This window comes from Rhamphochromis longiceps, linkage group LG1, assembly GCF_057381845.1.
Source record: "Rhamphochromis longiceps isolate RC_006_pf linkage group LG1, R_longiceps_female_GT1.1, whole genome shotgun sequence".
In the NCBI taxonomy this organism is placed as follows: domain Eukaryota; kingdom Metazoa; phylum Chordata; class Actinopteri; order Cichliformes; family Cichlidae; genus Rhamphochromis; species Rhamphochromis longiceps.
Window position 1 is genome coordinate 29,971,978 of NC_140557.1, and position 12,712 is coordinate 29,984,689.

Consider the following 12,712-nt stretch of genomic DNA (forward strand, 5'->3'; position numbering starts at 1 on the left):
CGTGTAGAAGTGCACCAGACCAAGTGCACGTGCAGTACATTCAAAATGACATATGCCAGATTGATATAACGGTCATTAGGTTAATGTAGGGTTTGTTTATTTTCTTAGGCATGTGAGCAGTCTGGCAATAAACATTTTGTCTCCAAAAATATTATATTGAACTTCTTGAAGTCTTGTGCTTTATTTTTACTTCTGCTCACAGCTCATAGATATGCTGCATGTGACAAAGAACTCACTAAAGGCTTTTTAATTAGACTATCTGCTGTGGTTCCTATTGGTTCAGATCCTTTAAATTTGATTGGAGGGGTCTAGTCACTCAAAAATGCTATTATATTTATTTAGGCTGCCTCTGATGATCTCAAGTGCCAGTGACTTAATTTTGATGCTTTAGGCCTAAGATAATGAGAAATATCTCATAATAGACTGAGCACTTCAGCATTTAAACAATGCTACTGCATGTAATATTCAATACTGAACAATAACTTAAGTCTTTTTCAAGGAAGCAATTTTTGTTCAGTTTCCATAAAAGCCTCATTTTTATAGATTTAATACGACTGGGGAGAACATAAGGTTTAAGGCCTGGGCAAGTTTGAAACCACAATGTAAAACTGTGGAGGACAAAAAACAAAAACCATGTATCATTTATCCGGCTCCTAATTTTGTAAATTCTGCACTCAGCTTTGGAGTCTCCAGTGTCATTGAAATGCAACCAGATGCTGCTCGTTTTACATTTTCGCTTTTTCATTTGTTCACTTTTTCCTGACACGCTTGCATTTAAATCGCAATTGCCTGACTCAAACGTATCCGCAGGCAGGATATAATTGTATCCAGCCAGCAGGCTGTACGTTTGACTCCCCTGCTTTACAGTGTGAAGTGTACTCGGAGTACTTATTTTTTGGATTATTGCTGTTTTTAAATATAATAAAGCCAACGAGTATGTTGGTACAGTGGTTAACGTTGTTTCCTCACCGTAAGAAGGTTCTAGACTATATGGGCAAAAGTTCTGGTCCACATACAAATCATACCTACGGTAACGGCTCAGCCATAGAGACCCATGCTATGAAGCTCCTGCTGCACAGTATTTGTGCTGATGTTAATGCCAAGCATTTCTGACTTTAACACACTATGTGCCTCAGCACCCTGCAACATGCTTTGTGCTACATGATGTGCCACTTTGTGTCTGAGTTGCTGTGGTTCCTAAATACTTCCATTTTGCAATAACGCAACATACAGCCGATCATGGGATGTCTAACGGAAAAAAATTCACAAATTGATTTGCAGCGACTTTCTATTACAGTAAACACACTCAAATTCAGTAAGCTCTTCAAAACAAGACTTCTTATTTTCAAAGGATGCAATCAAGCACCCAACCATATCTGCCTGTTTGATTTTATACACCTGTGGCAATGGGACTGAAAACACCTGAAATATAAGGTTAAGAGGTGTGGCCCAATACTCTTATCCATGATGGATCCTGCTGCAGGGCTCGGGCCTGTCTGTGTGAAGTTTGCATGTTCTTGCTTTGTCTTTGTGGTTTCAGTTCAATTCAGTGTTATTTATACAGCACCAAAACACAACAACAGTCGCCTCAAGGAGCTTTATATTGTAAGTTAGACTCTACAATAATACAACAGAGAAAATCCCAAAAATCATATGACCCCCTTTTGAGAAACGCTTTGGCAACAGTGGGAAGGAAAAACTTCCTTTTAACAGGAAGAAACCTACAGCAGAACCAGGCTCAGGGAGGGGCGGCCATCTGCTGGTTGGGGTGAGGGGAAGTAGACGGGACAGAAGACATGCCATGGAAGGGAGCTTGAGATTGATAACAAGTACGATTCAATGCAGAGAGGTCTATTAACACAAGAGTGATAAAGGTGACTGAAGAAGAAACACCTCAATGCGTCATGGGATTCCCACAGTAACCTACGTCTATTGCAGCATAACTAAGGGAGGATTCAGGGTCACCTGATCCAGCCCTAACTATATGCTTTAGCAAAAAGGAAAGTTTTAAGTTGTCTCCCAAATCCAAACTGGAAGCTGGTTCCATATAAGAGGGGCCTGAAAGCTGAAGGGTCTGCCTCCCGTTCTACTTTAAAATACTCTAGGAACCACATGTAAGCCCGCAGTCCAAGAGCGACGTGGGATTTACATGGACACAGGAAGCCAATGAAGGAAAGCCAGTACAGGAGAAATATGCTCTCTCTTTCTAGTCCCTGTCAGTACTCTTTCTGCAGCATTTTGGATGAACTGAAGGCTTTTCAGGGAGTTTTTAGGACATACTGATTATAACAAATCACAGTACTCCAGCGTAGCAGTAATAAATGCATGACTAGTTTGTCAGCGTCAATCTGAGACAGAATATTTCAAATTTTAGAGATATTGTGCAAATGGAAGAAAGCAGTCCTACATATTTGTTTAATATGTGGATTGAAGAACATATCCTGGTCAAAAATGACTCCAATATTTCTCACAGTGTTACTGGAGGCCAAGGTAATGATCCAAGAATCTGGTTAGATATCATATTTCTGAGATTTTTAGGGCCGAGTACAATAACCTCAGTTTTATCTGAATTAAGAAGCAGAAAGTTAGTGGCCATCCAGGTCTTTATGTCTTTAAGACATTCCTGCAGTTTAACTAATTGGTGTGTGTTATCTGGCTGCAAGGATAGATAAAGTTGGGTGTCATCTGCATAGCAGTGAAAATGTATGCTATGTCTTCTGATGATGCTGCCTAAGGGGAGCATGTATAATGTAAACAGAATTGGTCCTAGCACTGAACCCTGTGGAACTCCATAATTAACCTTATTGTGTGAAGAGGACTCTCCATTTACATGCACAAATTGGGCTCTATTAGATAGATTCAAACCATTACAGTGCAGTACCTGTAATGCCTACAGTATGCTCTAATTGCTCTAATAATAAAAATATTATGGTTTACAGCATAGGTGTCAAACTCTGGCCCGCAGCCTAATTACATTTGGCCCGCAAAGCCATACCAAATTACTATTAGAGCTGGCCTACTGGTAGTATACAGGCAATATATATAATGTTTAGTATTAAGCTTTGCTTGTTCCATATTCAGTTTTTCAGCAAAACGTGTTTGAGTCCATAAGAAGAGATTCGTTCTTATATCTGGAGGAAGATTTTTTTTTTTTTTCAATAAATATTAATGTTAGCCCGCAACTTTGTTCCAGTTTTGAATTTTGGCCCACTGTGTATTTGAGTTTGACACCCCTGGTTTACAGTATTGAACGCTGCCTAAGGTCTAGCAGGACAAGCACAGAGATGAGTCCACTGTCAGAGGCCATGAGAAGATCATTTGTAACCTTCACTCAAGCTGTTTCTGTGCTGTGATGAGCTCCGAAACCTGACTGAAACTCTTCAAATAAACCATTCCTCTGCAGATGATCTGTTGTCTGTTTTACAACTACTCTTTCAAGGATTTTTGATATGAAAGGAAGGTTGGAGATAGGTCTATAATTAGCTAAGACCGCTGGGTCAAGAGATGACTTTTTAAGTAACACCAGCTTGGAAGACAGTGGTACATGGCCAATTATTATAGATCAGAAGAAGAAATTTTATTTAAAAGCGCCTTTCAAGAAACCCAAAGACAGTAAATAGTAGAATAAGACACATCGTAGAACAATGATAAAACAAAGAACAATTTAAAAAAAAAACACAAGATAAAATAAACAAACAATGAGTTCACAGATTGTTCAGTTCACAGGTTGATCATATTTAAGATTGAAGGATTAATTAATGGCAGGATTTCTTTGAGCAGTCTTGTAGGAATGGGGTGTAAAAGACACGTTGATGGTTTGGAGGAAGTCATTACTGAAGTTAACTCCGAAAGATCAATTGGAGAAAAAGATTCTAAATAAATATCAGTGGTACTGCATGTACCATAATGTTAGAATGAATGGCTTTTTGTCAGCCTGGCTACAGCGCTGAAGAGAAACCTATGGTTGTTCTTATTTTCTTCAATTAATGAGGAATACAAAGATGTTCTAGCTTTACAGAGGTTTTTTTTTTTTTATCAAGCAGCAAATTAATTTTCCAGGCTAAATGATGATCTTCTAAATTTGTGATACGCCATTTCCTCTCCTGCTTAAGCGTTATCTGTTTCAAGTACTTCCTATTTGAAGGTCTCTTTTTAACAGGAGCTACAGTATCGAGATTCATATGTAATAAAGAAGTAGAATTTTTAACAAGATAATCGACTTCTATGGGAGTAGCGTTCAGGTAGCTGGTCTGCTCCTTATTCTAAATTTAAACGTTTTCAGGAAAGCATCAGATTCTCACTAGGTGCCCAGTTCAAAGACATGTATGTTAGGTTAATTGGTGTAGGTGTGAATGTGGGAGTTCGTGGTTGTCTGTCTCTGTGTGTGTTAGCCCAGTGTTGGGCGGATGACCTGATCAGGACATTTGTCAGCTGTTTTTTTGTGTAGGATTAAATATTCAGATTTAGGTTCAAACTTGACCATGGAAACAGTTTACTCGCTCTCCTTGAACTTTTGATGTTTAGTTTTATTTTCTGGACTTCCTGTGATGTCTTGTATACACTGTTCAGTTCTTTTTTCCTCATTTTAATCATAATTCATCTATTTCTTGGGTGTGATGGGATGTGATGACAGAAAAGAGGCTAAAAGAGCACTGTGAGAAGTACCTTCATCGAGGTCAAATTCCAGCAGATGTCTCTGGCCTTTAGGGTTAATTTCTAGAGTGGAGGTTGGAGCCTGATTTTAAAAACATTACTCAGGACTTCCTTCTTTATTTCTGTATCACTCCCTCTCTACTGAGGGAAGGAAGAATGATTGATGAGATGGGTATTCAGCACATAGGGGCACCCAGGAGCGTCCACTCCGCCCGTCTCATACTGACACACACACACACACACACGCTTACAATGATATGAGAGTAATTAACCTCAGACTGTGTTAACCCCAGCTGGCCATTAGAAGGACAACAGGATTGATGGGACTCCCCCCTAGTCTTTAACAATCTCTACATTTTGTGCATGATTAAAACACACTGCAAAGTGTTTCCATTTTCTTTGAAGTGTTCACAAAGGAAACCGCAGCGAGCAGAGAAAGCAGAAAAGTCAAAAATCAAACAAATCCTGATACTGTCTTTTTTTTAAGTTATCACTTTATTCCCCCTCGGTGTGATTTTTATTTTTATGAACATAATTGTCACACATTTCCCCGTGTAACCACAAATAGACAAGAAGGCTCTCAGGAGGAAAAAAGTGGACCAGCCTGTCCTACTTTATCACTAATCTTATATTGTCTGCACCAGTTTGGGTGTTGCTGGCGGGTATTAAAGACCCCAGAAGAAACAGCTGACAACAACATTACTCACCTTGGAGTCACTTTCTGCCTCCAATTTGAATCACACTAGTCATGTTCTTTTCATATTGACAAGATTTGCATTTTGCTTTTGACCTGCAGCCCTGCAGATCAAGGAAATATAAATGTTAAAGTTTTATTTTTAAAAAAAAAAAATGTTCAGGTTGGCAAAGAAGGTAGAACTCACCTTGATGTTTTAAGGTCAAAATTAATAAGTGGCAGATTAAAATAAAATCACTGTAGCTGGCAATGTGTTCTGTTTATGTAACATTTTACGTAGATTTGGATACAAAGTTTGTGGGTTTGTGATGGTCACAAAGTGCAGTTAAGGACTCAATAACACAACCATAGAGACTCGTTGGCAACCACTTAGCAGCTCCTGGTCACTAGTGAAAGGTGTGTATTCACTGTTTCTTGGATCTGAGATTGGTCACAGATCGGGGTGCTGCAAACCAGTTGTGGGATTCATACTTTTCTCTAGCAACCAAAGGTTGCTAAGGGGATTGCTGACTGGGCTCTAGATGTGCATGACTTGAGAATGCAGGTTTATCCCTCTTGGTTGGTGATTGCCAGATTGGTGCCAGTAGGCCTCTGAGTCTGTGGGACTGATGCTTGAGGCAGACTGGGTCATGTTTTCCTGTGTAGGTATTTATGCTAGAAATCCAATTTGACTTGATGTTGGCCACAGAGACAGGTGGAGATCAATCCTGTTTAATTTCCTCATATATGAATGGGCAGAAGTCTCTTGTCAGCCCTTAGAAACATAGATGAAAGCATCATAGTTGCATTAACTCTTCAACCCTGTAAAGACTGTTGAGATTAACCCTTGAAGCTCTTCTGAATTTGAATTTGAACTTCTAAATTGGTTTCTGTCATATTTCAGGCCTGTTTATTGAACAAAATGACTTGGTTTCCATCAGAAGTTAGTGAGTGTGGTCTCTGCCTATGCAGTTACTCTTGGAAACCCGGAAACTATTCGAATGTTCATCAAATCGTGCCTTTATTGATATATACAGTACTCAGGGCATCAGATGTGGTCTTTATGGGGGAAGGATTGAAAGGTGAATAGATGTTTATACAGACAACATGCTGCTAACATGGCTGAAATCAAACTCTTCAGTAGTGGTACTATATTTAAGTGACGTTAAATATATCTTTTTTTTCTGTTGTTTTGTGTTAATCATTGGCTGATATACGTTATTGTCTCCTGTTATCCCAGATTCATTGACGTAGCTCCGTGAAAAAAAGCTGAGCGTGTGTCTTTGTTTTTTTGCTGAGATTGATCTTCTTACTTTGAACTCCTCCAAACGGCGTGCAACACTGACAGCTTCTTGTTGTTCACGACGGAAATCACTGAGATCAGTGTTGACAAGTTCATTTAAACCGGCCGGCCAGAGCGCTGTTTACCTAATTGGACATCTAGACACTCAAATAAAATTCCTGGTTAGTCCGAGTTGATTTGTCTCATTTGCAGCCTCCTCCCCTCTCACCTCTTGACCCTCTGTGACCTCTGCAACCTCTGGTCCACAGTCCTCCAGATGAGTCTGGTTACTGGGACCGCTGACATGTGACATCTCTGTTTAAGTCCTGCAGCAGTAACAAGTGAATGGTGCTGGAGTCTGACGGCTCGATGGGCTACAGGGTCGTGTTGGTGGGTTTCCCGAAGCACAAGAAGGCTTCAGAATTAGTCTTTTTTTTTTTTTTTTTTTTTTTTGGAAAATGTGTTCAGAAGGAGCGTTCATGATTGGGCTGTGTTTCTGCCATGGCTGTCTTTTATTACAAAGCTCATCCCACATCCCGTTATGACTCACGTAGCTCATTAAACTTAAAAGATATTTGTTTGAAATGCTCTGACAAGCCATTACTTAAACGTTCTGTCTTTAAAACCAAATCTGTTGGACATTAATATTTAAGAGGGTTTTATGATGTTCCCGTTTAAGTTGTTTGCATTTTATCATTTTGTGAATCATGACTCAGATGCAAGTAGCTGCTACACCGTACACTTCGCATAAAGATGTAATAATGTTTGTGGCTCCAATCTGTTTGATAATAAAATAATATTGTAGAATGGGTGGAAACATTTGAGTTTTCTTTTCTTTTTTTTATGAGAAAGCTCATTACTTGTGTTTTTACAGCCACTTTAGTTCATTTTTTACCACATAGCAGTTATTATGAAGGTCATATATGTTGTATTTATTTTTATGTTTGTTAAAAAAGTGAAAAGTATGATTTACGATATAATCCAGTAAATTTTGTTGCAAAAAAAAGTAAATTATTACTAGAACCTTAATTTAATTGTCTCATTTTGATTCCCAGCAGCCTTTATTTACTTACAAATACCTTTTTATTTTTTAAAATTTAACTTTGAGTCTTTAAATGTGCTCGCTTTGTTCTCCACAACCTTTTCTTAGATATTCTAAATAGAATCATTAAGCGCTTGTGTTTTTCCTTCATACAGGATCATCCCTTCATCGTACAGTATAACGATGGAAATGCGGAGGTGGTGTCGATGTGGGTGTGCCGCTGTCTGGAGGAGAGGCGAGCTCAGCTGGCTCAGGGACGCATGTGACTTCTTCCTGTCGGCAAACTGTGGTGGACCCGAACGTTTGATCCCAAACACACATCAAAGGATTCAGGGTCAAATACGTCCACGCACACTGGACAAGTACCTTATTATGAATGGACCGAAATCACTAGATGTTACTTTATCTGAACGATTCTTGATGTAACAGACACCCAGGAGCGTGCTCGCGTCCTTTAAACTGAATATTAATCTCTGCATCGACGGGTCTGCACCTGGAGATCCTTTCCATTTCAAGGGAATCCCAAAAAGCAGTGACCATTAAAGTCGGCTGATTTTAAAGCATCAGAGACGAAAAGAAACTTCAAAGCACAAGACTCGGGCGCGGGCAGAGTTACGCTCTGCGTCGATGATGGCATCCCAAATAGCCGTCTTGTGCTTTACTGTTGACAGCCCTCCCATGAATGTTAAGGTTTTTTGCCTGTGAGTAACTACCCATCTGTGTGCCTGTTTTTCCAGTGCTATAATTTCTTACCTCAGCAAACTTGATTTGTCACTGCAATATCAAGACACCCCACCCCTACCCCCGAAAATGTACTTACTTTTAGCTCCTGGAGTTGAACATCTGCATAGAGTTTTTCCTGAACTGGTGAGGCTGAGTGTTATCTGCTATATTCTAGAAGCCATTAAGACTGAAGGAAAATGCAGCTAAAAGCATAATCTCCCCTTATAAAGCACCACTGTTTAAAATGCTCTTTTAGTCACATTGTGACCACTAAGTTACTTTAGAATAAAATGTCATGTATTATTCAGAATTAGACATTTCACTGGGTTGCCTAAGAGATCGCTTTATTTTGCTGTAAAGGGAAAATGTTAATGCAGTGTACTTGACACCAAAGACAATATAGACGGTGAATTATATTGATTTTTCATGAATGAGGCAAATGTAAGAGGCCGAGTGACTAAAATGAATTGTTTCAGAAAGGTTTTTATGAAATGTGTAATGCTTAAGTGCAATTAACCTGCATTGCTTCCCCGTATTCACAGTGAACGTAGCTTACAGTGGCGCAACCTGCACAGCGTGTGAATCGATGGAAACAAATGCAATGGGAAAAAACAAGCAAAACATGAGCCAGTGGTTAATTTTTTTATCAGTTCAACGCGGTTTCATCCTTTAAGTTGTAAATCAACAACCTTTATGAATGATCAGAAACTGAAAGTACATGTTTACTGAAGCGTCACAGATGGGTAATCGTGTTGTTCTTAATGTGGGAAATGCTGAAGGTTGCTGTGTTATTTAGTTTTGATCTGTTTGCACTTCATGTCAAAAATGGACAAACAATTAGCGACCGCAAAGCTCCGAACAGGCTGCTTACCTGTGCGTGGCATTCACGAATCCTCCTTTTTATTTCAGCACCCACGTTAGAGCAGCTGCACAGCCTGCATGAGACCTGCGTCTGATTGAACCTCCTCGTGTAACAAAATTAGGCTAATACTGCTCTTTCTCACTCATGGCGTTTGTGTCCACAGCACAAACGCTGTGGACATGCACAGTTTAAGGTTTGAGTCCATCATGTGGAGATAAGAGTAGCTGAGGTCAATCACAACAAGTCCAAGTACAACAGGTTTTTAAACCCATGTGACTGATGATTTTGTAAGTTTGGTGAAAATGTGCAGAAATCCATACTGGTGCATTTAAACTACAATTTAATTAATATTCATATTTGAGTATTTCTCACACACAAAAAGAATGAAAAAGCTAGAGATGGCACGATACCACTTTTTTATGTCCGATATCTGTCGATACCGATATAAATCCGATATAGCATATTTTATAATCAATAAAACGTTTTTTTTTTTATATCTTGCTGCATTTTAAGTTAAACTCACCGTGGGAATGCTTTACAAACACTCAGAGATGCTTGCTTTACTTCTCTGGGATACCTTTCTCGGAGATTAAATGCCGGTTTGGAAGCACATAGCGAGGCTCCAAATGCTCAACCAGACCGCCTCCAGGTCTCGCACGCCACAGCCGCTCTATCACGTGACGCATATTCCTCCGACGTGCTACGGTTATGAGCTGGGTTACGCCATGTCGCAAGTTTTGTGAGGTGCTTTTGTGATAGTTAATGGACCGGATTACATTTTTTATTTCTCTCCAATATCTGATCCAGTAATTTAGGTCAGTATCGGACCGATACGTAATATGGGATCAGTCCATCTCTAGAAAAAACCAAAAATGTCTTGAAATACAGTGTAAGCTATGTACTCCATGCTTTCGGTACAGTCGCTGTACCGCAGCCGATGTTCCAGCTGTGAACATCAGACAAACACTGGACGTTTATGGAGTGGAAGTTGTGATTGCGCTCTCTTCTGATTCCCTTGAATTTTGTGTGGTCACACCTTAAATTATGTTTAATATCAGTTTAAATGATCTGGTATGAAAAACATGACATCACAGTGTGGTTTTTATTATTATTATGTTACAGCAGGTAAATCTTTTTTTAAGACATTTTTCTGCCTTTATTAAATGGAAACAGTTGAGACAGAACAGTTGAGGAATGATATGAAACAGCTGCGGTCAGAGTACTGCTCAGTTATTTTGTCACCATCATGAACTTCACGAGTCCTCCCACCATAAATCATTTATTGCCACTATTTGCCTGAAAAGCCTGCAAAAGGAAGTCCAACCTTTTACAAGTTTATTGTTGTTGTTATTGATGTTGGTTTTTTGTCTAGCTTAGTTTTTTAGAAGGAATGTCTGTGCAAGATGCCATTTATTTTCCTAAAGTCCTCACCACTCTTGTAAGTGGTGAAAAGTATAATATGAAGATGTTCCAGTTGCTGAAATGTCATCAATGGAGATTCTTCAATGGTTTCACAAGGAGTAGTATATGTTCTCTGCATTATAGTCTGTTTTTAAATCAGCACTTAATACTGTACATTGGTGGGACATCCACGTGATACTAGGCTGCCCTGTTGCTCATGAACATTGTTGTGGCATTTCTTGCAAAGCAAATGAAACCATGAAGATGGCAACATTTCATATTTCTGAACAGATGTGCACTGTGATGATTCAGAAATGGTCTCACAGACTTTTAAGCAAGAATATGTCATAAATTAAGAAGAAGGGAAAAAAAAGCTCCTCTCTCGCTCCGTTTCTCTTGTTTCCTCCTAAACTTCAGAACATAAAGTCAGTGATGAGCCCAGCAGAGACACTCGTGCTGTGATGTTGCTGTCTGACTATGGCCTTTCTGTAATTATCCATGTTGGCACATATTCCAGCCATAATAAATAAAATGTATTTAAACGGTAACTTGGCTACATGAGACTTTTTATTTGCACTTGACATTTGACTGTTGAAGGCTGCTGCTTCTCAGTCAGGGTTCTATTTTGAAGGAAAAACGAGGTGCATCAGTTTAAAGGTGTAGTTCTGTGTACTTTGATGATTTAACGCTTTAATATAAATATCCTTCTGACTTTTATCCAGCAATTATTTTTGGCAGCTTGTTTTTTTTTGGTTTTTTACTTTTCTGTTTCTGTGGAGGAATTGTAGATCTTTTCAAGTCTGGCTATGAAATATGAACGAACAAGCTGATCATAAAGTTAATTTGTGCAGCTAAAAAGCTACAGCAGTGGTCCATCTTCATGATGTGTGAAACATTAAGTACACTGAGTGTCTCTTGTTGAATTTAAGCAAACACCTCAACACATACCTTTACAAAGGCTGCAAGACCGTTTCATCACGCTACCGTCACCTGGTTGGACAACATTGCACAATGAAAATTAGTGCGACTGCATGCAATGAGCATCTCAGGGACTAGGCCTGCAATCACTCGCAGTCTGTTGTTGTCTACAAAGCAGATTTGGTGCTTTGGTGCAGGATGCACAAAGTTCAGAAACCTTGCTTTTATAAGAGAATAGAATCAGAAGAGACACGTAGCAGTTGTGCTTATTGGCAACCTGCTTGTATTTATAAATTGGACGACAATTATTTGCCAATCTGTCCCAGAGTGACTGCAGTCACTCCGAGTTGGACCACAGCTGTTTGGAGACAGGTTGCCTCCCACCAGGCAAACTATGCAATGCAACTCCACCTCTGAGCAACCAGCCGTTCACCGCAACTACGTGCAAGAAAAAAAATTTCAATGCAATGCAAAGACCCGGTCATCGCATTATTACTCTAATGTGATCGAGCCATTAGACAGCCTGACGTCCCTAATAAACTGTCAACAGATGATAAAGCATAACTGGCCTGATTGTGTTTTTTATTCCAATTATAATACCTAGACATTAAAAGTCTTTAGGACGCGGCCCAAACTCTTCACGCGGTGTAAAGTATGTAAGAAAATGAGGCTTTCTTCATTAGGAGTTTGACATTTACACGTCTTGCCATAGAGTGACCCAAACCTGAAAGCACCCATCTCTCCTAAGTTCATTTATAATTTGCATTTCATAATTAATCTCAGTCAACCTTTAATTAACATCTGCTTTATTCTTGGTTATTAATTTGTGCCATAGCCTGGGAAAAGCAGCTCGGTGCAGACAAACGCAATCCCACAGAATGACTGTATTTAGATAACGTTTTTATTTTTCCTCTTAAAGCATCAAGGACATCCTCAACTTTCCTTTTCCTCAACTTAAAAAAAAAAACCACATTCACGAAGGAGACCTTTGGATAACCCGGCACACCTTCTGCTTCTGATGTTAAACTTCATTACCTCCAAAACAAAAAGTTCTTATCTCTGCTGTAATCCCTTTGTAGTTTATTTGATGAGGAAAAGTAAAAACATGGATGTTTGCCGACAGAAGTCAAGACTTCCAACTGATCCTGATAGAACGAT

General features: G+C 39.3%; 1 protein-coding gene across 3 annotated transcripts in view; it reads left to right on the forward strand.

Annotated features, from left to right (window-relative positions):
• map2k5 (mitogen-activated protein kinase kinase 5) overlaps positions 1 to 9,777 on the forward strand; it is a 60,925-nt gene extending 51,148 nt beyond the window's left edge. For all 3 annotated transcript variants that reach the window (XM_085405378.1, XM_085405379.1, XM_085405383.1), the window contains one exon: positions 7,806 to 9,777. In XM_085405378.1, the coding sequence (XP_085261504.1) occupies positions 7,806 to 7,916 (111 nt within the window). In that variant the 3' untranslated portion in view covers positions 7,917 to 9,777. The remainder of the gene's footprint in view (positions 1 to 7,805) is intronic.
• Positions 9,778 to 12,712: the final 2,935 nt, after the last annotated feature.